The sequence below is a fragment of the Eufriesea mexicana genome, unplaced genomic scaffold (genome assembly GCF_001483705.2).
Source record: "Eufriesea mexicana isolate 0111107269 unplaced genomic scaffold, ASM148370v2 scaffold492, whole genome shotgun sequence".
In the NCBI taxonomy this organism is placed as follows: domain Eukaryota; kingdom Metazoa; phylum Arthropoda; class Insecta; order Hymenoptera; family Apidae; genus Eufriesea; species Eufriesea mexicana.
Window position 1 is genome coordinate 850,001 of NW_016908641.1, and position 25,442 is coordinate 875,442.

Genomic DNA, 25,442 nt, shown 5'->3' on the forward strand with positions numbered 1-25,442 from the left:
TTTTCGTCCATCGTCGACTATTTCTTCGTTTTTCTTATGCCTTCTTATCGTATTGGTATCGATTACTTAGAATAATTCCGTACACCGATGAGATACTGTTCGATTAAATATTAGAAAATCACTTTGGCAACACCGTGTGTGTTGTACGCCTTTGTTCCGAAACCTGCCGTTTCTCACTGGGTGTGAAATTCATATTAGTTAACAGTATAATGCGATCTACCTAAACATACAATGGCACGATTGGCCTGACTCTAGGCCGAATTTCAGGGTCGTACAAGCTAATCCAAATGGTTAAGCCGTGAACTAACGCCATCGCTGACGGAATAAATTATCCTTGACGCGAGACACTCGGACTAACTCGGGGAACACGTCTGCTTCGTTTTCCCCTTTCGTTAATCGTCGAATACAAATCTGCAAGTCCAAAGATCGACGTAATCGTTCGATATTGATTCGCCTTGCTCGAATCCGCGGTTCGAGACAAGAGCAAGCATCACGGCCTCGACGATCGAGCAAGATTCACGTTTGCCTAGGGCTACGTACATTCCATATTCAAACGTTCGAAACGTTTCGCGTGCGAGTAATTAGACTCTGTTTTACTCGTCCTCGCCTTGATCGCTGTTCTGTAGCAGCGAGCCGATGTGGAATCCGTAGCCCAGTCGATTGGCGAGGCCTGTCACGGATCAGAGGTTCTCCTCGTCCGCGTCTTCGTCCTCCGAACCTCCGTAATTCTCCCCGCTGTCCTGCCGGTCAACCGCCACGAAGAACGCCATGAAACCTTTGTTCGATATCGTGTCGTCGGTTCTGAACCTCACCAGCAACGCCTCGTTTATCGATATGAAGTCGGTGGTGTTCTGAAACGTAACGAGAGTCTCTTATTAAACCTGGACTCACCGTTTTTCTCTCCTTTTCAGCAAAAGCGAGTGAAAGATCGCATGGATCCGATGTAGCCGAAAGTGAAAGATGCAGAAATATTGTTCAATGGCATTACGGCGTGGTCGTAATCAGGTAAACTTACGCTATTTCCGCAGTATCGCCCGTACAGAAGGCCAGACGTGTCCAGGCCGGAGTAAACCTCGACGAAGTCGTAATTACAGTCGCTTTCTAATTCCAGTTGGAACGTGACAAATGTCAGATGGACATTTTTGCCCGGAGGTGCCTCGATCGCCCAGTCGCAGTCGGTTTTGTGGTCGTAATTATGGACCCCGTACTTCGCGTGCGAGAACAAATGCTTCACCTCGTTCGTCGCGGTCAGGTGGCCGCCGCAAGCTGCACAACGAGATTAGGTAAGCGAAATTGTTCGCGAAATGTGCGCCGTTTCAGAAGTTAGCAGACACCACAGAGGGAAAGACGGATGAAATATTTGGAAATTCTGATTCGTGGAATTTGTAGGAAGGAATGGTAACGCGTGGACATGGCAAGAGGTACCAATGAGGATCCGGTGTCCCAGACGCAGCCAGCTTGGAAATCGTTAAATTCGAATCGTTATGTTTAAAGGAAAGAATGGTAACGCGACGTAAAACCTTTCTTACTTTCCTCACGTATCAATGGTAGATGCTTCCTTGCGATAGATGGTTTAAATACTGGAAATAAAGCTGCATTGCGCTTTCTGGGACAAGCCGATAATTCTCGTGCGATTCTGATGGTCGAACGAGATTTTAGGAAAAATGGCACGCGGCACGGAAGAGTTCGTGTTTCGAGAGGCAGAGTTGGAACTGTGGTATAAATTTTGCAGAAGTAAGCCATTATCTTAACGACGATGTTCGTGCAATTACTTCGTTTAAACCCATCAGCATATGGTAATGACCTTACCAGTGCTGTGAGTAGCAAGGAAACCTTTCCTCTGGACGGAAGCGTCGCTCTTAAATACCATGTACATTTGATTTCCGGTTGCCAAGATCGGATGCGGCTCTTTGGTACCGCAGAATTTCCCGAGAACGTGACTGTCGGGAGAATCACCGTCGTAGATGGCGATGTGATCGTAATTGCATTCTTGATGGGACTCCATCTCGAAAACCTTGAAAACCTGCAAGATTTTACGATCCAGTTAAATTCGCGAATTTCCAAATTTAAACGATCCTCTTCAACATTGGGCGATCACGAGAGTTTTCGTAGTCTTAAAGATTTTAAATTTCTCATTCGTGATATCACAATTCATGATTATTTGCACCCATTCGAGATTACATCGAGATCACTGAATTATACAGAGCTCCAGTTCAAATTCTTTTGGCGCCCTCTCTCTATCCGAACGTGTTAATCGATACGAGCAAAAGGAAAAAATTGTGCTACTCGTGAGTTAAGCATCGTGAAAGTAGAAATTCTCGCAAGACACCCGATAAGTATAAGAAAATGATAACACAGTGTTCCTGGACACTAACTAATTTGATACGATGGCCTGGCTTGGTAACAAAGTGCCAGACGCAATCCTTGAGCCCGGGATAATGGTCAGGATAGTTGGGCGACGTTATAGTGCCCATAGGTGCAGCGATTTCGTACTTGCAGCCGCCCTCTTTGCAGTCGTGTCCATTTTCGTGAAGCGTGAAACCGTTGTGACAAGAGCATTGGTAAGATCCTATTGTGTTCCTGCACTCGTGTTGACAGCCTCCGTTGTTGTTGGCACATTCGTCCATGTCCGTGAAGAAAACGGCGGCGAAACCAGTTTTCTGAATGCTATGATCGATAAGGCGAAGAGAGATAAACGAAACGTGAATTTGTAAACTGGAAAATCGTGGGAAAACTTTCGAAGCATACCCTTGGCAAACTCTATTCGTAAATTGGTGACAGATGAGTGCGCGATTATGTTACCTGTTGTCAGACGTGAAAGTCACTCTCAGAGAGTTGCCTTCGGAGGTGATCAACGACGGTAGCCTGGTGCCACAGAAAATGCCGTGTTTCCTCAGGATATCGTCACCAAGTTTGCTGCTCACTTCCACAGAGTCGTACTCGCATTCCTGTTGACGAGCATTGTTTCCTTCCAGATCGAAATGCGTGAAATTCAGCGTGATGCGATACTGAGGCGGAGCTATGATTTCCCAGACGCAATCCTTGTTTCCTGGATAAGTTACCGGAAACGAGGGACTCGTGATGGTTCCGTTGCTGTCCTCGAACACTCCGCCGCAGGCATCTGACGGACATAAATATGCGTCAATTGACAGAGATATGACAGACACGAATGGAAACTCTAATCTATCATCGATGGAATAATCCCGGGAGGAATTAAAAGAAGGAAGAAGAAGAATTTTCAAGCGTTTTACGTAATTCACCTTCGCAGTGTTTCCCATCGGAGTGCAATTCGTAGCCAGGTTTGCAGGAACATTCGAATCCACCCAAGGTATTAATGCAATTGTGTTCGCAGCCATGCTCGATCAGAACGCACTCGTCGAATTCTACAAGGAAAAGGAAAAGATAATGAACCGGGGACGTTAAATCTACGGAAAGAATCCTCGTCAGTCTCTATTCTTCCTCATCCACAGTGACTTTTATTCGCTGAAACTTTTCGAGGATGCATTTGCCACCACGAAGGCGTTCCAGCGAGCGTTGCTGGGACAAGATAAAGGAACGAAGGAAATCCAATCGACGGCCATTGAGGCCTGGATCGAACGCGAAGCGAGGACATACCTTTCATGAACGTGGCCGAGAATCCAGCCTTCTGCACGGACCCATCGCTCACGAACTTCACGAGGAGTTTGTTGCCCGTGGACTTAATGTCCGGTGGTATCTTGTAACCGCAGTAAACCCCAATCAACGGCGAGTCAGCGTTATGACCATCCCGCACCTCCACGTAGTCGTACACGCAATTGTCGTGGTTCTCGATCTCGAACGATTGAAACTTCAACGCTACTTGGAAGTTCTGCGGCACGGACAGCTTCCAGACGCATTCCTTGCTAGATTGATAGCCCTCCGGATAGTTGGGCGATTCCAAGTGGCCTGTGTCATCCAGCTCGATCTCGCCGCCGCAAACGGCCTCGTAGGTGGCCATGAAGCCACGGTGCCCGCCCTGATGACTCGACGTCACGTAAGTAACCAGCATTCTACTTCCGGTCGAGACTACCGGCTCGTGGATCTTTCCGCTTCCGCAGTATCGACCTGCGTCGCGATTAAATTGCTTTTAATCGTTAGCCGTATGAACGATCGCTTAAATCATCGAGATGGTTTGTATTTATACTTCATTAGCTCGATAGGGAACGTTGTTGAATATTTCGACAAGCAGAACGGGGAAAGTTACGAGAGCTCGTTTCGCTACAAGCGATTATTCGAATAACCAAGCATCGCGTAAATTTTGAAGGACGAAATTTCGCTGTGGATAATTTTCATGACAATTCCACGGTTCATCGAGTTCGCCTTAAAATCCGAAATCCGACGAAGTAATCCAACGAAATACGATATTCGTATTGACCGTGTAGTAAATCGGGAATAATTACATAGCATCGAGGAACTAAACTCTTCTATAAAATTTTCTCTCGAACAAAACCGGTTATTGCCCGCTGCGTTTTAACGGGCTCATTTCCCGGCCGTTAATTATCACCGTGAAAAGAACATTATAGGTAGGTTACGTATATCTCCAACCGAAATTCCCTATGGAAACGTCAGAATAAGGCCAACGGGAGTCTCCTTGGTCGTAGCGAATGCAATATTCGTGATACATAGCCGCGATATAGTCGGACCGGGGATAAGAATAAATTTTCCAGCGAGTTTCCGGCTTCGTTATCAACCGTTTTACTTACCCAGCACGTTGCTTTTGTGCCAGTATCCGTCTCTAATCTCCAGATAGTCGCTGCGACAAAAATTGCTCTTAAATATGTCCAGCGACGTGATGTTCAAAACTATTCGTTCGCCGTGGGTCGCCGTGATCCTCCATTCGCAGCGTTCGCCTTCCGGTGGCGGTGAACCGTTCGCATGAGCGGGCGACGCGAAACTTCCGCTGTTCTCTTGAAACGTCCTGCCACATTCTGCGAAAAGACCGGAATCGGTAAATCGGACGAGTTCCGCGAGAAGATTCAACGACTCGGGCAAAAGTTAATCAAAATTCGCCGTTCGGAAGGGGCTGACACCGGGTAAACAGAATTTTTCCCAGTCGCGGAGTGCTTCCGTTGAACTTCCGGTAGACGCTTCAAACAGCGTCTCCTATCGCACGCGTATCTCGTTACGAAATATCGCATTACGCGGATGTTACGGAAGTTTAACGCGTTAAACGCCACACGCCGGTTCCTAGGGACTGGCGCTAGACTTTCCGTTCAGGGCCTCGTCGGTCCGTACGGCCCGGATGGGCCCGCATGACGGCTAGCTGTGACGTGAACGGGACGGCACGTAAAACTGGCCTGGCGTTTAACGCGTTGAGCAACTTGGAATAACTCTCGGCAACTTACTGTAGCATTTGTAAAGAAGGTTCGTCTGAGCGATGTCACCCTCGCTGAGTCTCAGTCTCTGACCGATCTCTGGTCGCTTCTTCCCGTGGATCTCCATCGGCAGTATCGTGTCCAGGTACGTCCCCCTCGAGAACGTGTTCTTCGCGTAATGCATGATGGAGTCGTAGTCGTACGGCAAGCCGAGAGAGTTCACTTCCTCCTCTGTCAGTTTATTGAAGTTGTACTCTTGACCTGGACAGAGAATCGTTTAAAATTCCGTGAACAATACCAGTTAGCTCGATGCACTATCGCGAAACGTGCAACGTTCACGTGTACGGACGGGACTTTCGCAGGACGTTCGATCGAGCGATCCAAATTAACCATCTCGAGTCGACAAACAAACGTTCGCAGCATGGAGATCTCGCGACAGGCAATTCCAGGTCGCGCAACTACGCGTTAGTACGCAGAGTAGTGCGAGCCTACGCGACGTCGAAGAAACAAAGCCGATCGATTTCCAGCGTACACCATTGTCAAGCGTTTCCGGTACACGCGTTGTCCGCGATTGTCCACGCACGATCCATTCCGCGTTATTCGATCGGCGTCGGATGACCGAGACTGACAGCCTTAACGAAACCGTAACCGGGCCGGCCACGGGATTCCGTGCAATTTCGCGTCATTTCGTAGCCCGGGCCCGTGGCGCAACGTGTAATTTCACAAGGCAAACAGATGGCACTGGGTCCCGCTAATTAAACAGCTCGTTACTATCGCTGCTATTAGTATCCATTAATCGGGATGCGATCACCGCCCCAGTCCAGCTACTGTCACGCCGGGTGTAAATATTAGAATACCGGCCCCGGTTAGTTGTCATCGGTAATGATTGGTGAGATTTGCCCGCACTCCGTCGGCAAATTGGCCCATTAATCTAATACGGATACACCCATTCGCCGCGAAGGCAAACGCGCCGCCGCCATTTTCGGCTGCGTCGGGATCGAGCTTTAGGCACGTATACCGATGGCCACGTCTTCGCGCGAGATCCTTCTCACGTTCGCCAAACATCCATGATCGGTAACGACTACGAGACGCACGCGGAGCCACGTTTGCAATCGTTTAACGATCATGGAATCCCGGCTCCACGGAATCTTGTCGTTAGGCACGAAACGGGTAGGCTTGGTCACGGTAATTCCATTTTATTTCACTTACCAGACATGATATTGTCGCGGATGATTTGCACGTGACGATCGCGGTCGGGCCTGGTATGCTCGTGCCAGAAGCCAACCACATGGCCCAGCTCGTGCACCACTATCCCAAACTTGTCGCAATTCTTCCCGATACTTATCGCTTGCGGACCGTTCCCTCTTTTCCCGACGAACGAGCAACATCTGTGAAATTGTTTCGCAAGTGAAAGAAAAGAAACTTGACGCGTACAGGTATAGAGAAACTTGGTCTGCTCGAATCACGGAGACTCGGAGAGACTTTTAACCCTTTGCACTCGAGAGGCGAGCTTCAGTCACCATTTCGTAAAATTTCGAAGATCGATATTAATTGATGTATCAAATTTAATGTAACGCAACAGTGTACGAGGTATCGAAATCAAATAATTCTACCATTCTTTATTTACTGCTCAAAACGTGTCGTCGGTTTCTTAGTAGGGAATCTTTGAATTTCTGTTCTTCTCTTGGCAAAACATCGTCAAGTGCAAAGGGTTAACACTTCGACTGCCACGTTGGTCATATACGACCAGCCACGGTTCTCCTGTGACGTCACGGTGGTTATTGGTCAGCGGAGCGCTTGAACTACTCGTAAAACTACAATGGTAAAAATTGAATGAAAATGAACAGTTAGTGCATTTTGAATATAACTGCTAATTAGAAGATACTTTGAAATAAAAAGTACCCCATTGAACTATTACAAATTTTTATTACAACATCGATGAAAGAAATATCAGAACGAATCTTGCATCTAGCGGTGCACTCCCGTGGCGTCCTGTGCGAAACACGTGACTTCGGCGTGGCAGTGAATGGGGTTAACACCGTGACGCGAGTATGACCAAACTTCGCGGAAGGTTGAATTAAATGAGAAAATAGAGGAGAAATATTCGACGAACCTTCCACGCGAATCGGATCTCTACTTTCGATACAGCCACACGCGTTAGCAAACTCACCCACAAGGCCTCTCCGTGAAGAGAATATAATTAGGATGTTCCACCGTGACCCTTTCCACGAATTTAACGCAAGTGAAGTTCTCCCAGTGCCTCATGGCCTGCTTGAACAGGGCCTTGTGGGCGCCGGAAAAATTCCCGTCGATCTCGTACGGGATCACCCCGTGGTCCCACACGCGTTCCTTGCGCGCTGTCGCGGCCCTCCGCGTCCTGCCGGAGAACCTGTGCCTCGTGGTGCCGCGTTTGTTCGCCAGGTACTTGGGTTTGTACTCCATGTCGTAGAACTCGATCGAGCGTAGCTGTCGATCGTGCAGCGACACCACTTCGTCGGAGGAGTCGTCGAAATCTCGCCTGACCAGGGGTATCTTGCGACGGCGGTGCCTCCTCCTCGTCGTTCTGCGAACGAACACGTTGCCTCGCTATTATCTTCCCCCGTCATTACGCTATCTTTCTTTTCTTCGCCTTTCGCTTTGCCTCTCTTTGCTTTATCTTTGCTTTATCTTTGCTTTATCTTTGCCCGAGAAAGTCCATTTTTAAAGCGAACTCGAAGTGCAGCCCGCTGCGTTATAAAACGCTTCCGAAAATTTACACGCGCCAGGCAAAGTCTGCTGGAATGGCGTGATACAGAATTTTCGGGCCAGTACATCCGCGAATAAAATAAACACGGTAAAATAGGCCGCTCAGTTTAATCGGATACGCACGATCGTAAGAGGTTTATATCGCTTACTTTCCTCCTGCAAGCGGCTTAAAGAGTGCCACCTAAAAGGCTAAAAGGTAAAGTAGCCCGTCTAAATTTTCATTCCCGGCTCAATTTTCTCCGGATCGCATTCTTTTCCACGCTGTTCCATATTCGCCGAAACATCGTGCCCACGAAGGGTAAGAGATTCCCGGTTAATCTTCCCGTGTCCTCCTTTTTACGATCTCAGACGTTATTTACGTGACGCGAGGCCGGTCGAGCTACGCTGCGTCTCGGTCTTCTCTTTTTCCCTCGCGAAAGATAAAGGTGGTTTCAGGGTTGCGGGCGGGAGGAAAGGGTGGTCGTAAAGAAAAGAAAAGGGAGAGGGGAGGGGGGAAGGACAAAGAGAGGAAAAGGAAAAAGGGAGAAAAAGTGGAGGAAGAAAAAAATGATACGAAACACCGGAAAATTTACTCGCCAACAGCATCGAAGCGTTGAACGCGCTGTGGGGCTCGTTAAAAGTCTGTAAGAGCGGAAAATTTATGGCGCAAAGCGGCAACCATCAAATGTTTAATGCTGCCGGAATACCGGGCTCGTTAAAGGCGAAAGACTCTGCCTGCCGTTTATTAATATGCTATTAGCGTAATATCGAATATTACCGTGCAAGTTCCGCAGGGTTTGCCCGCGAGGCGACCCATTATTGTCTTGTAAATAGCAATTTTCATCGTGCCGCACGGTCGTGTGTCGCGTCGTAAAACGGTCAGACGCGTTCCAAGGGATAATCAACATCGGTCACCGGCTGTTGACGAAGCAAATAACCGGACGGATAACCCGGTGGAAGTTGACCGGCCCATCCGACTGCGCCGCCCTGACTTCGATATCGGCCGAATAGTTTATGGTCGTGGCGCGAATCGTTATGGCTGTATCGCGCGCGGAGCAAGTTAAATGAATCGTTTATAACGGAAACGGTGGAAACGCTGGAAACGGTGGGAGAAGAGAAAAACGAGAGGAAACGACGACGAGGAACGCGGAACGAGGCGAAGTTGCGGCAAAAACAGGTGTTCGCGGTTATAAAAATGGCCGCGAAACGCGACGTCGGGGTGAACCGTTGCTCGTGAATCGAAGGTACCGGCACGTGGCCCTTTTTTTTACGATATCGGTTGAAATTGCCACCCGGCTGGAACGAACGCGCTTTTTAGAGCCCTCTCGGTCACGCGGCCTCCGCGGACACCCCTTTATCGCTGGGAAAAAGCAATCGTGGCTAACGAACTCACCGACCAAGTGTCCAATTCCAACTTTGATGTAACGTGTATTTATGCGTCGCGCGTGTTGCACTTTCGTTGGGAAAAAGCGTCGAACGTTTCACGCTGCAAACCGCACTCGTAGCCGGGGGGCTTTAAATTTTCTTAAAATCGGCTCCCGATATTTCGCGATTTTATGCTACACGTAAAGTACACAAATACTCCTTCATCGCTGTGATAAAGGTTTCGAAGCGTTCCCTGAATCTGAATCGGTGTGAGAATTTCAAAGGGTGTTGAAGCTATTAATTTTCTCGATGTCGGGTTCCCATATTTTGCAATTTTATGGTACACGTAAAGTACACAGACACTGCTCGATCACGGTGATAAGGATTTTGAAAAATCCTGCGAATCCGAGTCAGTGGAAGAACTGCGAAGGGGGTCGAAGCTTTAAAACGTTCTCAAAGACGGGTTCCGATATTTTGGAAGATATTTCGATCACGGTGATAAGGATTTTGGAAAATCCTGTGAATCCGAGTCAGTGAAAAACTTCATAGGGGGTTGAAGCTGTTGATTTTCTAAATATCACGTTCCGATATTAGGCAATTTTATGATGTATGTAAAATACAGGACACTGCTCGATCACGGTGATAAGGATTTTAGAAAATCCTGCGAATCCGAGTCAATGGAAGAACTGCGAAGGGGGTCGAAGCATTAAAACGTTCTCAAAGACGGGTTCCGATATTTTGGTAGATATTTCGATCACGGTGATAAGGATTTTGGAAAATCCCGTGAATTTCAAGAATTTCAAAGAGGATTGAAGCTGTTGATTTTCTAAATATCACGTTCCGATATTAGGCAATTTTATGATGTATGTAAAATACAGGACACTGCTCGATCACGGTAATAAGGATTTTGGAAAATCCTGCGAATCCGAGTCAGTGGAAAAACTGCGAAGGGGGTCGAAGGTTTAAAACGTTCTCAAAGACGAGTTCCGATATTTTGGAAGATATTTCGATCACGGTGATAAGGATTTTGGAAAATCCCGTGAATCCGAGTCAGTGAAAAACTTCATAGGGGGTTGAAGCTGTTGATTTTCTAAATATCATGTTCCGATATTAGGCAATTTTATGATGTATGTAAAATACAGGACACTGCTCGATCACGGTAATAAGGATTTTGGAAAATCCTGCGAATCCGAGTCAGTGGAAAAACTGCGAAGGGGGTCGAAGGTTTAAAACGTTCTCAAAGACGAGTTCCGATATTTTGGAAGATATTTCGATCACGGTGATAAGGATTTTGGAAAATCCCGTGAATTTCAAGAATTTCAAAGAGGATTGAAGCTGTTAATTTTCTCGATATCAGGTTCCGATATTCTGCGATTTTACGGTACACGTAAAGTACACAAGACACTGCTCGATAACGGTGATAAAGATTTTGGAAAATCCTGCGAATCCGAGTGACTGGAAGAACTTGAAAGGGGGTCGAAGCTTTAAATTTTCTTCGAGTCAGGTTCCGATACTTTGGAAAAATCTATGGAAGTCTATATCGTAAAGCGAATGGATACTACTACGCGTTTGATCGCGGTGATAAAGATTTTAGAAAATTCTGTGAGCGGAGAAAAGAAGCTGAAAGCTGATAAAAAGTAGGGAACGGTAAACATTCGTTTGGAGGGACACGATAAACCCGGTGTCGTGGGAGTGGATGCCGAGGATTTCGTGTCACGAAACTCGATACTCCTATCGTAAGGTTCGATACTGACGACTAGAGGTCGAAGGGATCCCATACGAACGACATCCGGAATCTCGAGGCCTTCGATATCGACGGTTTCAAGCTCGTGGAGCGCGATATCGGTGATCGAGGAGTTTCGGAACTCGAAATCGATAACTTGGAGGTTATGGAACTCGGCGAAGGGAAACTGCCAACTCGCAACACGCGATATCGATGACACTCGAATTCTAGAATCCGGTGAAAACGATTCCCGAAAATGATATCCGCCGAAGTGCCGAGGATGACAATTTTTAATACTGCCGAAAACTACAGGAACGAAATATATACCATAACGTGTACCTAATGGTAGCCCAAAATAATGATTGAAACAACGCGATGTACAACAAGAAACAATATCAATTTCGTCAAACGCAGCTGCATTTTGGTAATCACAAGAACCAAAAGGTTCGAAACTAGTCTGTTAAAACGATAAGTTTATTTATGCGCAAAAATCAATTTAGGATATAAAGTGCGAATAAATGGTTTATAAGATCTAAATGTTTATATGAATTCCCGAATGGGTCAGTCGCTCTAGAGAAATACTCAAAGATAGCTTATACCTTCTTATATACCTATATACCGACCTTGACTAGTGAAATAATTTAAAAGAAAATTATATATGTAGGAATGGAATGTGTACGGCTGGGAAAGAATGTCAAGAGTGTTTGGGCTTAGAACGAAAGTGACCACGTGCAAGAGGATTGACTGAAAAAAATGTTTAATGAAAATTTAGGGATGCGTCCAGGGTGGTTGAAGTACCTGGCTTCACCACCGAGTTTGCATGGAAAAGAGCACGATTGAGAAAGAAAAGCCGAGTATGAAAGAGGACAGAATGAATGGTGAAAAGTAAGGGTGCAAAAGTGTGCAAAGACAGTCTATCAGTTTAAGTTTAGAGTGTCAGTTTCTGAAAGTCAGTTGTAAGAGTCAGTTTTAAGAAAGATCAGAAAAGTGTGCCCTTGGCGAATCTCTTTTGTTTCATAGCCAGCCGCCGTCATTCGATTTATAAGCTTATTTTATTCTATTAAGAAGCCAACAATACTATCTTAACCCTTTGCACTCGGTGATTTTTTCGTTACAGGAAAATATTAATTCGAAGACCTTCTGCCATAAAGTCGACGATAATTTAAAAACGGCAGATAAGAAATCGCATGCAAATTAGGAGGTAGAATTATTTTACTTCGATATTCCACGCATCGCTGGGTAATTGTAAATTTAATACATTAATTAACGTCCATCTTTAGAATCTGATTAAATGGCGACTGAGGCGCCTCTCGAGTGCAAAGGGTTAAATCTATCCACCCAAGAGCGATCCTACATATATATATATATATGGTAGTTATTTTGCAATTGTAAACCCATAATCTCAATATAGTCATTGGAACTGTGATTCCGGCGTTAATCGCGTGCTCGCTCGTGAAATTTCGCGCTTTCGAAGCGTAACAGTAAGAAAATATCGCGAAAAGGTTATATTCCGCGGGATTTGAACGAAAGGTACGCCATTGCGATCTCTGCGCCATCTAGAGGTAAAAGGTTCGAGTGATATACGTTTCTCTCGGGCGTATAACGAGGAAAGAAATTGGAACTTTGGAGCAACGGATCCCTCGTTAAGCGGCTGGTTGTTTCGTATCGAACGAAGAATATGCGGCCTCGCAGGCTGGAAACGGATGTGGTATTTTACACGTTCGTACAGATTGGAATAACGCAGCCCCCACGGCGGTGTGGCGAAAAAATTCCCATCGCCATACTCGCGGCGTTCCTGTTTGCATAATACGAGGAAACACAATAAAATCCTTCGGCAAATATCTCACAGGCACACGCTGCGAGTGTCTCATGCATATTCATTCGTGGGAACAGGGCGAAGTCGCGGGAAAAACTTTAAGCCACCGGTTTCAGATACTCGTACGAACGATTTAACGAGGATTTCGTCGAAAGGAAACTTTGCCCCGCGGTAACGCTGCTAATCGCAATTTATACACGCGTTTTAATCCCTCCGATATAATCATTGATCGAATTACTTCCACGGTGGGTCCTCGTTATAGAATTTATTAAGAAGTAAATTCGCCTGCGCCGAATGTGGCGTGCATAGCGGGTGATAATTATTATAACAATTATAATAATTATTTTCGTCCCGAAATTGATGTTACTGCGTTTCTCTCTCGCTAAGGATTATTGCGGTAGTAATTCTGTCGGGAACAATTATAGACGTAGATCAGGTAATTGGAAAAGCAAAATCCGTGGTACCAGTCGTTTCGTCCAGTTTAGTTAGCTGTAATATTGACATATTAAAAACGTTGAAATAGCAGAGAGATATTATCACCCATTAAAAATAAAATTAGACCCGTAGCAGGGGTCGATTCGTAAGAATTATCTCGACAGAATTTATTACAAAATAAATTCGTCTACTTCGAACGTAGGGTAGATCGCGAATGATAATTAAAGCGATGGGTTGAAAATAATTATAACAATTGAGACGTAACTACGTTGCCCCCTCGGTAAGGATTACTGCGATATTAATTTTGCCTGGAACAATTATAAACATATTTCTACTAATTGAAAGTGCAGAATGTACGGAACCAGTCATTTCGATCAGTTTAGCAGCTCGAATATTGGAGTCTACACGTTGGAGACGTTAAACTAGCAAAGCTCGGGTCAGCCAGATTAATATCGTAGAATTGATTAAGGAATAGATTCGTCTGTCACGACTACCGCGTATATAGCCGGTAATAATTAAAGCAACAGGCTGAAAATAAATAGGCATACATAACTGCGTTTCAATCCCAACAGGAATCAATATCAACCTAACCAAGAAGAGTCGTACGTTGTAACTCCAACCGCAAAGGGCGTAAAATCAATTATTATTTCAAGCACGATAATATCTGCAACGTCGAGCACCGAGCAAAGAAACAGAAGACAAACGATCCGTCAAAGAGAAAACTGTATCCGCGATAAAACATAAAGCTCGAGCCCAGCCCGAATCATCGTCTCCCGACCACCCCCGTCGCCCCTGCTCACCCGCGCCCAAGCCGCTAAAATACTCCCATACGAAAAATTCAATTCCCCCAGTAATTCCGTAGCAGGGACTGCAGGAAAAAAATAAACCTGCTGCCAAAAACCAGGGACACAATTTATCCCGTCCCCCTGCGCGCTTCGAATCCGCCTAAACGAATGGTATCGGGCCCTCCGCGTCTGCGGTGCCAGCGCGATAGAAGCGGGGTTAAAAAGGGAAAACGATGAAAAAAGGAGAAAAAGAGAAAAAAAGAAACGGAAGAAGAAGAGAAAAAAGGAAAAAATAGAAACGCAGGGGTGAGACCGGCGAGGGGAGTGACACTTTGAAAAATAATTTACCCCCTTCGCGTAAACATCGGGACTCGCACGCGTGTGCCACGGCTCTGCCCCTCGTTTATTAGTACTAATTACCGCGGGGGCGCAATTCTCCCCGGATTCGCTATCTCCCCACCCCGGGCGGCCGTGAGGGGTGAACCACCCTTGCAGCGGCGACTCTCGACCGGCGGCAGTCAAGCTATGCGCTTCTGAATCGGCGCGGCATTACAATTAATTAACGGGGCCTCGAGCGAGTGAGCGAGCGAGCAGGCTCCATTAAGGGTGCGCCAGCGAGCGCGAAGAGAGGGAGAGAGAGAGACGAAGGTGGCTGGCGTGCACGTGCAAATCGTAGAAATTCACGGCTGTCGCTGGAAAAACCGACAGAGCCTTTTCTTCAACCACCTTTTCCCGAGTCTTCGCCGAGGATCCCTCCACGATCGTACCCCGTCGTCGCGGTGCCCGGGGCGGCTCGAGCGTCGCGATGTGTCCCGTGTCTTGAGAAATAAATATCCGAAATATCGAAATTGCCACGGAGTAACCGCGAATTCTTCGACTATGTCGCGGAGAACGCGAATTAACCACGTGAAATGGCATCGTTCTTCGGTCCACGTTGAATTTTCCGTTTGGGCACCAAGTTTGAACCACTCGATGTTTGATATTATTTGACAAATTCGCGATAAAAGACGAAATATTACTTTCGAAATATTACTGTCGAAAGCTGGCGAATCGACGGGAACTCGAATCAAATATTGCAAAATCTTTGGGTAAAATCTCGCGCGAGGGAAACCCGTTTAAAAAATTGCAGCCTTCGAGGAATAGTATTGGAGGCAACTGATGACCCAAGTTCTCCGGCGAGCTCTTGAATTCTTAAAGCGATAACGAAACGTCTTATTTCGTGGGAAAGCTCGGCTCGTTGGAAATTGAGATATCGAGGAACCGGGGGTCGGTGTTGATCGATGACGAGGTTACCTGAACTGTTTCAGCCGGTCGTTCTGTTCGACAGTGGAGCCGGTCGTAATACTTGTCAGTCAACGTCAGTGGCGTTAACGAAGGGAAAAGAAAGATTATTTATGCTAAGGCGATTTGCGCTTGACGCGTTTGTAGCGTAAAAGTGAAAAATGGATACGGCCTGTCGGGAGAACAAATTGCGCAGGCGGATGGGGCTGAAGAAGATTCCGCAAACGGATAACTGCCGGGTAATTGCGAAATAATAAAGTTTAACAGAGAAGCTTTTACTCTGCTTCGAGTTTTGAAGAACGCGAGGAACAAAATGTCCGTCGCTACTGTTGCTTGTTTTCGCGTCTGTAGTGCGCTTTAATGAAAACGTAGGTACATCCGGATTATGCAAATTGGATTACCGATCGTTTGTATGTTACGCTGTGGTATAGTGACTGATTCTTGGTACATCTACTGTGGTGGAAGAAGGAAATTTTTCTCTCAATTCCCGCCACGCGTGATCTATCAATTCCTAGCAGTCTATTTCTGCGCACTCGTTTATTAGTGTCAAGGAACATACGTGTTTCGACAAATTAGATTGCATATTTCCTCCGTAATTCGGGTCAACTGCTGTAGCCCCGAAGATATCCGGTGCTTGAAACGATACGTCTCGCTTAAGACCGTGTCTAACAATAAGTGCCGCGAGGAACAAAACGTGCAACCCCTTGTTTTCATTGTGGCGATCTTGTCGGGGCTACCGCAAATGCAGTCCCGGGTATAAAACGTAACGATAATCGCGCGATACGCTCCAATCTCGGGATCCATTAAATCCCTGCGTCGAAATTTCCAACCCTTGGCGGTTTCAAGGGTTAAGGAGGTTTTACCGGCGGCAGCGAAGTCAACGATGGCCCATGCACTTCCGGTAAAAGGAATGTGCCACTAAAAGGAAACACGTCCCGATCATCTTGATCGTTCCGTGTTCTATCGCGACAGCGAATATCTGCAATTTTTCGAATTGGGACAGCAAACGGAGTAGAATAAAATAAAGTATATTTTTCTTTCTTACCCACTTTTCATGGAAGCTTGAGAATATTCGGGGTACTTCGAGGGTTCAATTTCGTGCAAGATAATTAATTTTATTCTCACATAGACGAATTAATTTCTTACGAGATATATACGTATTAATTCAGGCATTGATCAATATTTTTCAACGATTCTGAAATTCTTGGAAAATAATTATATTTCCTCTCACAGACGTGAAAAATAATCGGCTTTTCTTCGACTCGATATATTCGTCCCTCGGGTGGTTAAATCCTTTAAAAACGTATTCGCGAAATTTTTATTCGACTATTATCGCGGGAATATTAGCTCTCGAGTGCGAAATCGTTCGATTAATTTTGCGCTATTTTAAGGAGTCCGTGATAAAGCGATTGTTATCACCGTGAAACGTACATGCACGATACTCGCTCGATGAAAACAACCGCGATGAATAGATTTTAGACGGTGATTCTATATTTCCAACCACGAGTTCCATACATTTTAACCGATCTTTTAATCCGTCTTTGAATCCATCGTTCTCTACTTATTCAATGTGACAATAACCGTTGTTCGATCTCCGTTTTTCACTTCGTGAACGCGATGCCGTTAACGTCGAATATTCTTTGAAATATTAGGTCGGTCAATAAATTGTATCGGACTTTTGCAGTAGCCGGTGCCCTCTTGCTTCCAGCTTCATGCCACAAAGCAGTGTCCTTAAACGCGAGCGGCATTAAATACAACGACACGTTGATTAAAACGTTAAGAAGTTAACAGGCTACGAAGGAAAATTCGATGGAAACTTTAAAGAAAGGGGCTGATATTTTATGTGAAAAATACTGAAATTAATTTCTCACTCGCTTAATAGTTGCACGTGTTACAAGTTGAAACAACAAAGTTGCTGGAAAATTTATTCCAAAGCAATCTCTAGCGGGTGGATCGTTCATCCCTGGAAAAATAAACTGGGCGACGGGAATTTTCGCGAACGAGCGTCGTAACTGAAACGGAAACAGAGGTGAAAAATTGGACGAGGTGGTGAACGAGTACGAGTGCGATGGTGGTAAGAAAAAATTCACGTGGCGGAATTTTGACGAGCGTTGGACGATAGGATAGCTGAACAAGCGCACAGGCGTACAGCCCGGAAGTCTCGTCAGGACCGATGGACGGGGTGGTAAATTCATTGAAAAGTCACGCGACTCGGCCGTATGTCATCCTTTCCTCTTTCACGCGGCATTCAGAGGACTATTCGGTCGCGTCGGGGGAACAGCATCGGTTGACTCCGACGTGGATTTCAATCAAACGATCGCGAGACGCATAGATCATTCTATTAGCTTTGACGTGCGCTAGTTACCACCCCTTCGAATGTCGATCCATCTCTCCGCGCCGCTGGTCGGACCCTCCCTTAACCAGCAGGCAATAAACCACAATATAATATATCAGTGTCCCGGCCACACCGAAATAATCCAGCCCGACCCGTTGAAATTTAACGAATCACGATTTTTCATCAATCAGCCCCGTACGACAATGAAAACGCGAATGGCCACTCACCCTGCCGCGTCCTCGAATATTTCGCCGTCCTAAACCTTGTTTGTTCCATTCGTTCCACTGTCATCGTCCTCGATATAACTTATCGTCGCTGGATAAAACTCCTGCCTAGCGGATATCGGCGTTAAAATCCGACCTACAGCCTCTGCGATTTCTTCGGCGGAGATTAATTAATTAATTCAATTAATTAAGTAAATTAATCGGAATTTCTCGCTGATCGTCCTCGCACGTCGATTCGTGACCGGTGAATAATGGAGAATTTCCGCCTCTTCTGATACCTTCGTGTTTCTCAAGCACGCCAGAAATTGCGTTCCAACGCTGCAATTATCAAAGGGGTTGAAGTAAACGTGTGCAGCTCTTTGCAGCGAAGCCAATAAGAATGTAATTACGCGAAATTAATTATTCCCGTTTTACAACTCATATTTATATTTAGGTACCCGTTACAGGTCGCCAGTTGCGAGAAAAACGTGAAATTCCAAATTGCAAGGCCAAAACCGAAACTCGATTAGCGATCATTCAGATCGGTCAGCCGTGAATCGAATGAAAGATGAAATTAGTTGGTTACGAATAAAATCCCCCGTAAGCGTGCTAATTCCACTCGACTCCGGCGTCGATTTTTCCCCGGTGGAAATTGAATTCGCAGGAACGACGCGTCCCGTGACACGCGTACGAACGGACTTTTAATCGAATTCATCGCAACTCTCCTTAAAATTCATCCCCTTTCACCCGTCCATCCGATTGTCCGTGGCGGAGACAAAACAGGCGCGATAATCTCGCGACGCTGATAACGCGATCCGCGGGATGGCGCGACCGGAAACGCAAGAACGGAAGTCACGGAGGAGAGCGGAAAATGATGAGTTACGGGGAACGATCCACTACCTATGGACCTTGGTATTCGCTGAATACGAAATTTTCTCCGGCTGATCCCGATAAATCACTCGGATCCCATCTTCCCTTACAGCCATCTTCCCTCTCCCCTAGATTCCTCCCTCGGCTTCTGTTCACCTTTTTTGCGTCTTCATTTGCCCGATGGCCGAAATAGAAGGGACAGGAGGGTAGAAAGAGGTCGAGATAAGTCGAAGTTATCCCGGTGGCACGATCGTCCTCGCGGATCCTTCAACGAAGAACGCTTAAATCCCGATCAGATTGGATCGGCGGTGAAATTAATGCGTCTCGAGTCTCGGTTCGTTTTTAATCGATACTTCAAGCCCACTGAAATTTACAGCACGATGAAAATGCGCACTTTCGAAACTTCCTTATCCATCTGTAATTAATGCGTCCGCGGCCGCCTTCTTAATTGGAATTCCTGCGTTCGATAATTGCGCGGCAATTCGACGGTCGCGACGCCTCCGTAATGGATTGTTTCGCGTTCGCGATATATTCCCGAGCTCGTGACTTATATCCGTGTAATAACAAAAGCCTGGTACGCTAGATAAGAGCAATTCGCGGCCATTTTTCCACCCTTAAAAGCGTATAAAAGCGCGCTCCGAACGCCGCGTTAAATCCTGTGCCTTTCGGCTGTCGCGACTCCTTTCGTCAAATTTTCGATGGATCGTGTCGAAAACGAACGACTCGGGATATGAATCGCGTTTAAAGAGGAAGCTTGGAATCGCTTTAAACGAGGAGGAAAAAAGAAAGAAAGCGGGGAATCACGACGCAAAATTTCGTACGGGACTTAAGCGTATTCCGCCATCGCTTTGCCCGAGAGGGTGGCAGAGAACCCCGCGCGGGAAATATAGGTGGAAATTTCTGCGAATACAGGGTTTAATCACGTCAAAGGTATCGGGTCCGGTTTGATCGTCTCAAGAATTCTCTGCAGCTTCATTGGAGGATCACAATGCGATCCCGTTTCGTGGTGTCGGATACAGGTCGTAAACAAATGCTTTTGTAAGCCTGCTTCAACGTGCAGCCGTTGAATCGCTATCAGAGTACAGAGCAGTATCGTGGAATCGGTATTCGCTATTTGAAATTTAATAGCGTCGCCAAATTCCATCGCGAATTCGCGTTTCGCTAATGTCGAATCGCGTTTAACCGCTTGCTTGCGGAATTCTTTTATTCGATTGCCTGCAGTGAGCTTTTCCGAAGCAAAAGTTATACGTATACAGAGTATCTCCACTCGCTATTCCACGTTTATAAATAATTAACGCAACGTGTATCTGTCAATCTGACCGCAATGGCGGCAATGGAGTAGAAAGGGGTAAACGTGTAGCCGTAAATTCGTAGTCGTCGCGATTCGTTTCGTTAAATTTGGAATTTCGATCTCTCAGCTGCGTTAAAAATAATCGAACGTCTCGATCGCGAGATAAAATTTGTTGTTTGTTCGTGTACTAGCCGGATTAAAAAATTTCCCCGCCGATCGCGGGAAGGAAGCAGTTTCACGGAAGCACCGTTGAAAAAAGGGGGTGGAAAAGGGAGGGAAAAAAGCAGGATTTCCTCGAGTACGTTTTACCGATAACGTCCCTCTACTCCTTTTTCGGTCTTCATCCGCCAAAGGCTCTCACTGAGAGGCGCGCATAATCTATAGGCAAACACATCCGTAACCGGTCAGAGACACTGGTGCCGATGTTGACAGGTTATTGGCAGTTGAAGGGCTGAAAATGCCCGGCCGGCAGTATCGGTCCCCATTTTCCAGCTTTACGATGACGACCATTGTTATTGGCATAGTAGCCCTACCAGCGGAAAATTGTTGGCGATAGAGAAGGCGCGAGTTAAAAGAGCGAACTCTATTATCGAACACGGAAATACACTTGATCGCTTCTCCATCGGAGATAGCACGCGGTTATTTTTTCTTTTTTCCAACTTTTCGATGGTGTACTCCGGCTTGAAGGACTTTCGTTGAAACGGTTTAATCGCTCCCTCGCGGGACTCAAAATTCAGTCCGTCAGACTGATCGTTAATTTATAGGTTAGACGATTAAATATCGACGAATTCAAAGGGATCCTCGTTGGTCTTCTAAAACTGAGAAGCTCTTGACAGGGAGAGGATATCTTTTTAATTTTTATCATAGTCCTATTTTATATCCAAGATGAAATTCGTGCAATACAGACTGCGCGGAATTTTTATTAATATCGTCGGTTCTATACGACGAAGGTTTCAATATTTAATATCTCGAAACACGATTTTAACGGATCCCGCGAAGATCTGCCCGATTTAAGTTGGAAAAGTATCAAACGAGGATGTTCGATCGCGCGTGTAAAAAGTTGAAACGACGAAATGAGATTGAATTGGCGTGACGTTAATTTACGAGTTCTTGACTTCTGCTATTCATCTTGGAGCATCGGTCGAATACCAGCATCTTATGGAAGATCTAAACACCATAAATTTCCTGTAGAATCCGAACGCTTCCAATCGATCCGACGATAACGTCCCCTGACAAACGCGTTTTGCTCCGCGGAATTGTGTCGAACGCGCTATATGCAACCGGAGAGGGATGATTTTCTTCTTTTCTCGATCGCGGTTGCCTTTCACGCGATTTTTTTACGCGCGTATTTACGCCCGGACTCGCGCGAGCAAAACTGGAGCACGCTACTCCGGGTTTTTCCAATTCAATTATCCCTTTTTCCCATTATACGATTTATCGGAATTTTCAAAACGTCGGTCGTCATCAAATTCCTGTTTTTCTTTTGCTATTCGCCATTCCCGCCCTCGTTCGCCGTATTTTTAATTCCTCGGGCAAAGCGTCATATCCGCGAAGATGAATTCGAAAAAGTCGGCGTACCGTAAACGAATATAATTGGAAAGGCGAGGTGATTTTCTCGTACCTTCTACGATGATGACGACGATGACGCCGTTTCGACGTGTTCCGCGTGCTGCTTTCCGGCTGAATGGTGAATACTTCCTCGACGTTTTCCGCGTTCAGATTTTTCATTCGATTCGTGCTCTCGGTGCTGGTAGGAAACACGTTCGACTCTTGAGACGTTCTCAAAAATGCTTGCATCGATTTTGTAGCGTTCGACGCCGTTTGCGAGGCTTCACGTCCTTGTTTTCGAGCCGAATGCCTTTTCTTCGTCGATGGGGTCGTTGACTCTAGCCTAAGGATTTAGTCAAATTTTTAGCCGGGTCGCTTCGATAATTCCAACATCTCGCGATAATTCAACGGCGATAAAATACTCGGAAATATCCGGAGATTCGGTATGAAAAAAATTCGATTTATTTTCTATTCGATAGAAAGCGATTAAAATTAAATAGAGAGGAAGATTCGCTGGGAAAATTGGAGATTTGCGTTGCTCGTAAAAATTGCCAGCGAAACGATAAGCTAAAATTCGCGATATCCAAAAGCGAGTATAATAGGCGTTCTTTATTATCCGGGTTTAATTATTACCGACACAAAAGTTATACCTGAGGCGAAACTTTCCAAATAAATTTATTATCGTCCCTGTATTAATTCCGTTAATTCCAGACGTCCAGGCGATTTTCAACGAGAGATTTCGCGAATCGATACACGGGCGGGTTTACATTTAACAGGGACCATTTAAAAATTACGCGAGATTAATACGAACGCGATGACCTAGAAACGTCTGGTTTATCTTGCGTTGAAACATAATCGATCGAAAGATAACGCGATATAGAAGGATATTTAACCGCTATTCCGCTCGTTCTAATTAATTTCCGCGTCTTTCGTTAAAATGGGAGAAAAAAAAGATGGAGGGATAAAAAGGGAGGAAAAAAGGGGAAAAAAATTGAAACTACCACGCGAGTGACATCGCATGACACGTATATCTCGAGGGGTTGGAAAAATCTCGGATCATCGTCACGCTGGAAACGTTCGCGTAATTTTCGCGTGAAATTTTTCGTGCCGCTCTACCTGAATTCAACGCCTTCGTCCCTCACCCCAGGCCTGGCATCTTCGTTCCTCGCGTTAAAACTGAATCCACCCTCGAGCTCGCCGTCCATGCTGTATTGATTCCGGTCCACCATAATTGGTTCGGATTTCTCTTGAGAAGCCACGATCTCCTCGTTCTCCTGATGCGCCTCGTTAGCGTCGTGCTCATTTTTAAACTGCAGGATGTCTGAAACCACACCTGTCGCTAGCAAACGTATCCACCATCGCCTGTCCGTCTACCATAGACAGGACCAGCACTAGGACCAAGGTCAGGATAAAAAACGGGGAACCTGCTTACCCGTGAGACCCTCTTCCTCGACCTGGAGACCCTCCTTGAGGACCTCGTCTCGGTACTTCTCGAGCTCCTCCAGGTAGCTCTTGTTGAGCTTTTGCTGTCGCCATTCGGTCTCGTACTTGATATTCGGCAGAGCGATGTCGCCCAGAAAGCCACCTGAAACAGAGCCACATGTAGACCTGTCATCTGGCCATGCAAGGATATCGCGGACACGACGCAAAAAAACGACGCTTATTTGGCGAACGCGATACCGAAAACTCGTGCATTCACCCTCCTACCCTCTAACGAATCTCCGGCGTACGCGTGCTGACAAAGATCGGACATTAGCCTGGCACGGTGGCCACGTAATTCTCGAATTTACATTGCCGTCTGCACGTGATTCGGACTTTCGACGTTTGCCGTTTGTATGCCTCGTCTCGGCCATAGCAGCTGGTGGGATAGCGTAGTTTTCAAGACAGTGGTCGCGACGAGTAGCGCTCCTCGTTGCACAGGCTCATTATCAGCGTCCATAAATCATGGTGCGCGTTATCGGCGAGGAGAGAGTTTGTTCGACTGCAGTTGTTGCGACCGATGTAAACAGCTTCGGCTACGTTATCGGGTATCGCGCGGGGTGCGGGACAGAGGTTGGTGACGAGAAAAGGAACGAGGCAGACCGTGAGGGGTGGAGCAAGACCGGGAGAGCAACGAAACAGTGGGCGAACATCGCGAAAAGTCGCGTAACGGGATTAAGGGGATGTCCGATGGTTGTTTATCGCTCTTTGACCCGCTTTGGCGACACGCGAAGGGACAAACACCGTTTTGTCGCAATCGACTGGCGAATGTCATCCAATTTCGACTCGACTGGTCGATTTCTCGATCAGGTTATCACGATCGAGACAGTTTATTAGTCCACGAAGAGAGATAATTGGGCGATCGAGAACGAACGTTGTTCTCGCGATGCTGACTCACTTCGATCGAATGGATCCGTTTCGCGATGGACTGCCCCCGTTTCCCAACGATTAATTCGCTCGAGTAAGAAAGCGGATATAAACAGAACGGCTTTATGTAAATCTGTCGAAAATATCGGAGACTTTGCATGAGTTATCGGTCCATTATAGGGCACCGATCTCGCTGTCGACCTCGTCTCGTTCGGATTGAAAGCGGAGCGACGAACCCGAGCGCGGCAGTTGGTGCAACGTGAATGAATCTCGAAAATAAGGAACGGAGAGAACATTGAACGTGAGACGATTATTTTTATCGCGAAAATTAAAGAGCCGTGGAAAAAATAGACCCGAGATACTCGGGCATAGAAATTTCGCGTATAGTATCCCGATGCTCGGAAAAGCTGTATTATTCGTGCTCGCAAACTCTTGTTTGCCTCTCGTCGGCAAACAACCCTGTGTTTGCTACCACCTGGCTACGGTGAAAAACAGGCCGTTATTGTTCTTCTAAACACCACGCTCGCTAAACTTCCTGCTACCCTGCTGCGATTAAACAATTCCGAGCGTTCTCCTATCAACTCGCTAAAAATAAAACGCTTCTTGACCTTTCGGCTGTTTCTTTCGTTTCTAAGGCGAACGAGCGAACCACGGCCAACGCGAACGCGCGATCCGCGCGAGTTAGGAATGACAGAGGTTACGCGGGAAGATACGAAACCGGCGATATCTTGGCGCTTTCGGCATCGAAAGCGGGATCGAATCGAAGTTTTCGCGAAAGCTCCACGTTCCCTGGGAAATGGAAGCGTATAAATGTGTAATCCGGGCGCGCATGTTTCCACGATCGCGCGCGATTGCGGCATTCCACACGTCGTACGCTTCGTTTTTGGCCTTTGACCCCTCGACGACAGGCCATTTCACTCGCTATCGTCGACGAAATACACTCGCGGCCAGGCTTATCGGTGTTTTCATAGCGGAAGACTATTGTGAAAAATTCAGAATCATTTTACGCGCAGCCGCGCCGGCACTGCGCTCTTCCCAGCAATAATTTTCTTCTATTCGTACCACGACCCACGAATTTTCTCGTATTTCATTCCCCTGCTGAAAAATTACTACGATACGCGTCCACTTGATAGGGTTTATTTATTATTTTACACCGAGCCAGCAAATCATCCCCTTCGATCGAGAATTACGAGCTGTTGCGCCTTTTACGACGGTACGTAGCCCCGGACCATGTCAAATCGATTTTATTACTCTATTACCCAGTCTTTGGCACAGAAATTATTTCCATTCCCTTCTACGATCCTAGATCTATCTTCGCGGGAAATCGCGAATCTTCCAAATTTATCGCGCTCTGCACGCCGAATAAAAATACCTCCTAGGTTATTCC

General features: G+C 46.3%; 1 protein-coding gene across 1 annotated transcript; it reads right to left on the reverse strand.

The window, feature by feature from the left end:
• Positions 1-23,462, reverse strand: tok (tolloid-like protein 1 tolkin). The gene is made up of 15 exons (XM_017897390.1): positions 23,390-23,462; positions 23,142-23,294; positions 22,826-23,030; positions 21,783-22,052; positions 7,504-7,896; positions 6,543-6,721; positions 5,364-5,594; positions 4,722-4,946; positions 3,616-4,083; positions 3,261-3,383; positions 2,803-3,121; positions 2,376-2,667; positions 1,810-2,023; positions 1,016-1,266; positions 1-851 (listed from the first exon to the last, which is right to left on the reverse strand). The coding sequence occupies exons 1-15, from the start codon at positions 23,460-23,462 to the stop codon at positions 681-683; spliced, it is 3,567 nt and encodes a 1,188-aa protein (XP_017752879.1). The 3' UTR covers positions 1-680.
• Positions 23,463-25,442: the final 1,980 nt, after the last annotated feature.

Bases quoted from the DNA above. Each gene is read 5' to 3' on its own strand.
- tok (XM_017897390.1), bottom strand. From the start codon at position 23,462: ATGTCCGATCTTTGTCAGCACGCGTACGCCGGAGATTCGTTAGAGGGT. The intron at 6,722-7,503 runs GTGAGTTTGCTA...ACAATTTCACAG, and splicing joins TTCACGGAGAGGCCTTGTGG to ATGTTGCTCGTTCGTCGGGA. The intron at 2,668-2,802 runs GTAACATAATCG...TATCGATCATAG, and splicing joins ACTTTCACGTCTGACAACAG to CATTCAGAAAACTGGTTTCG.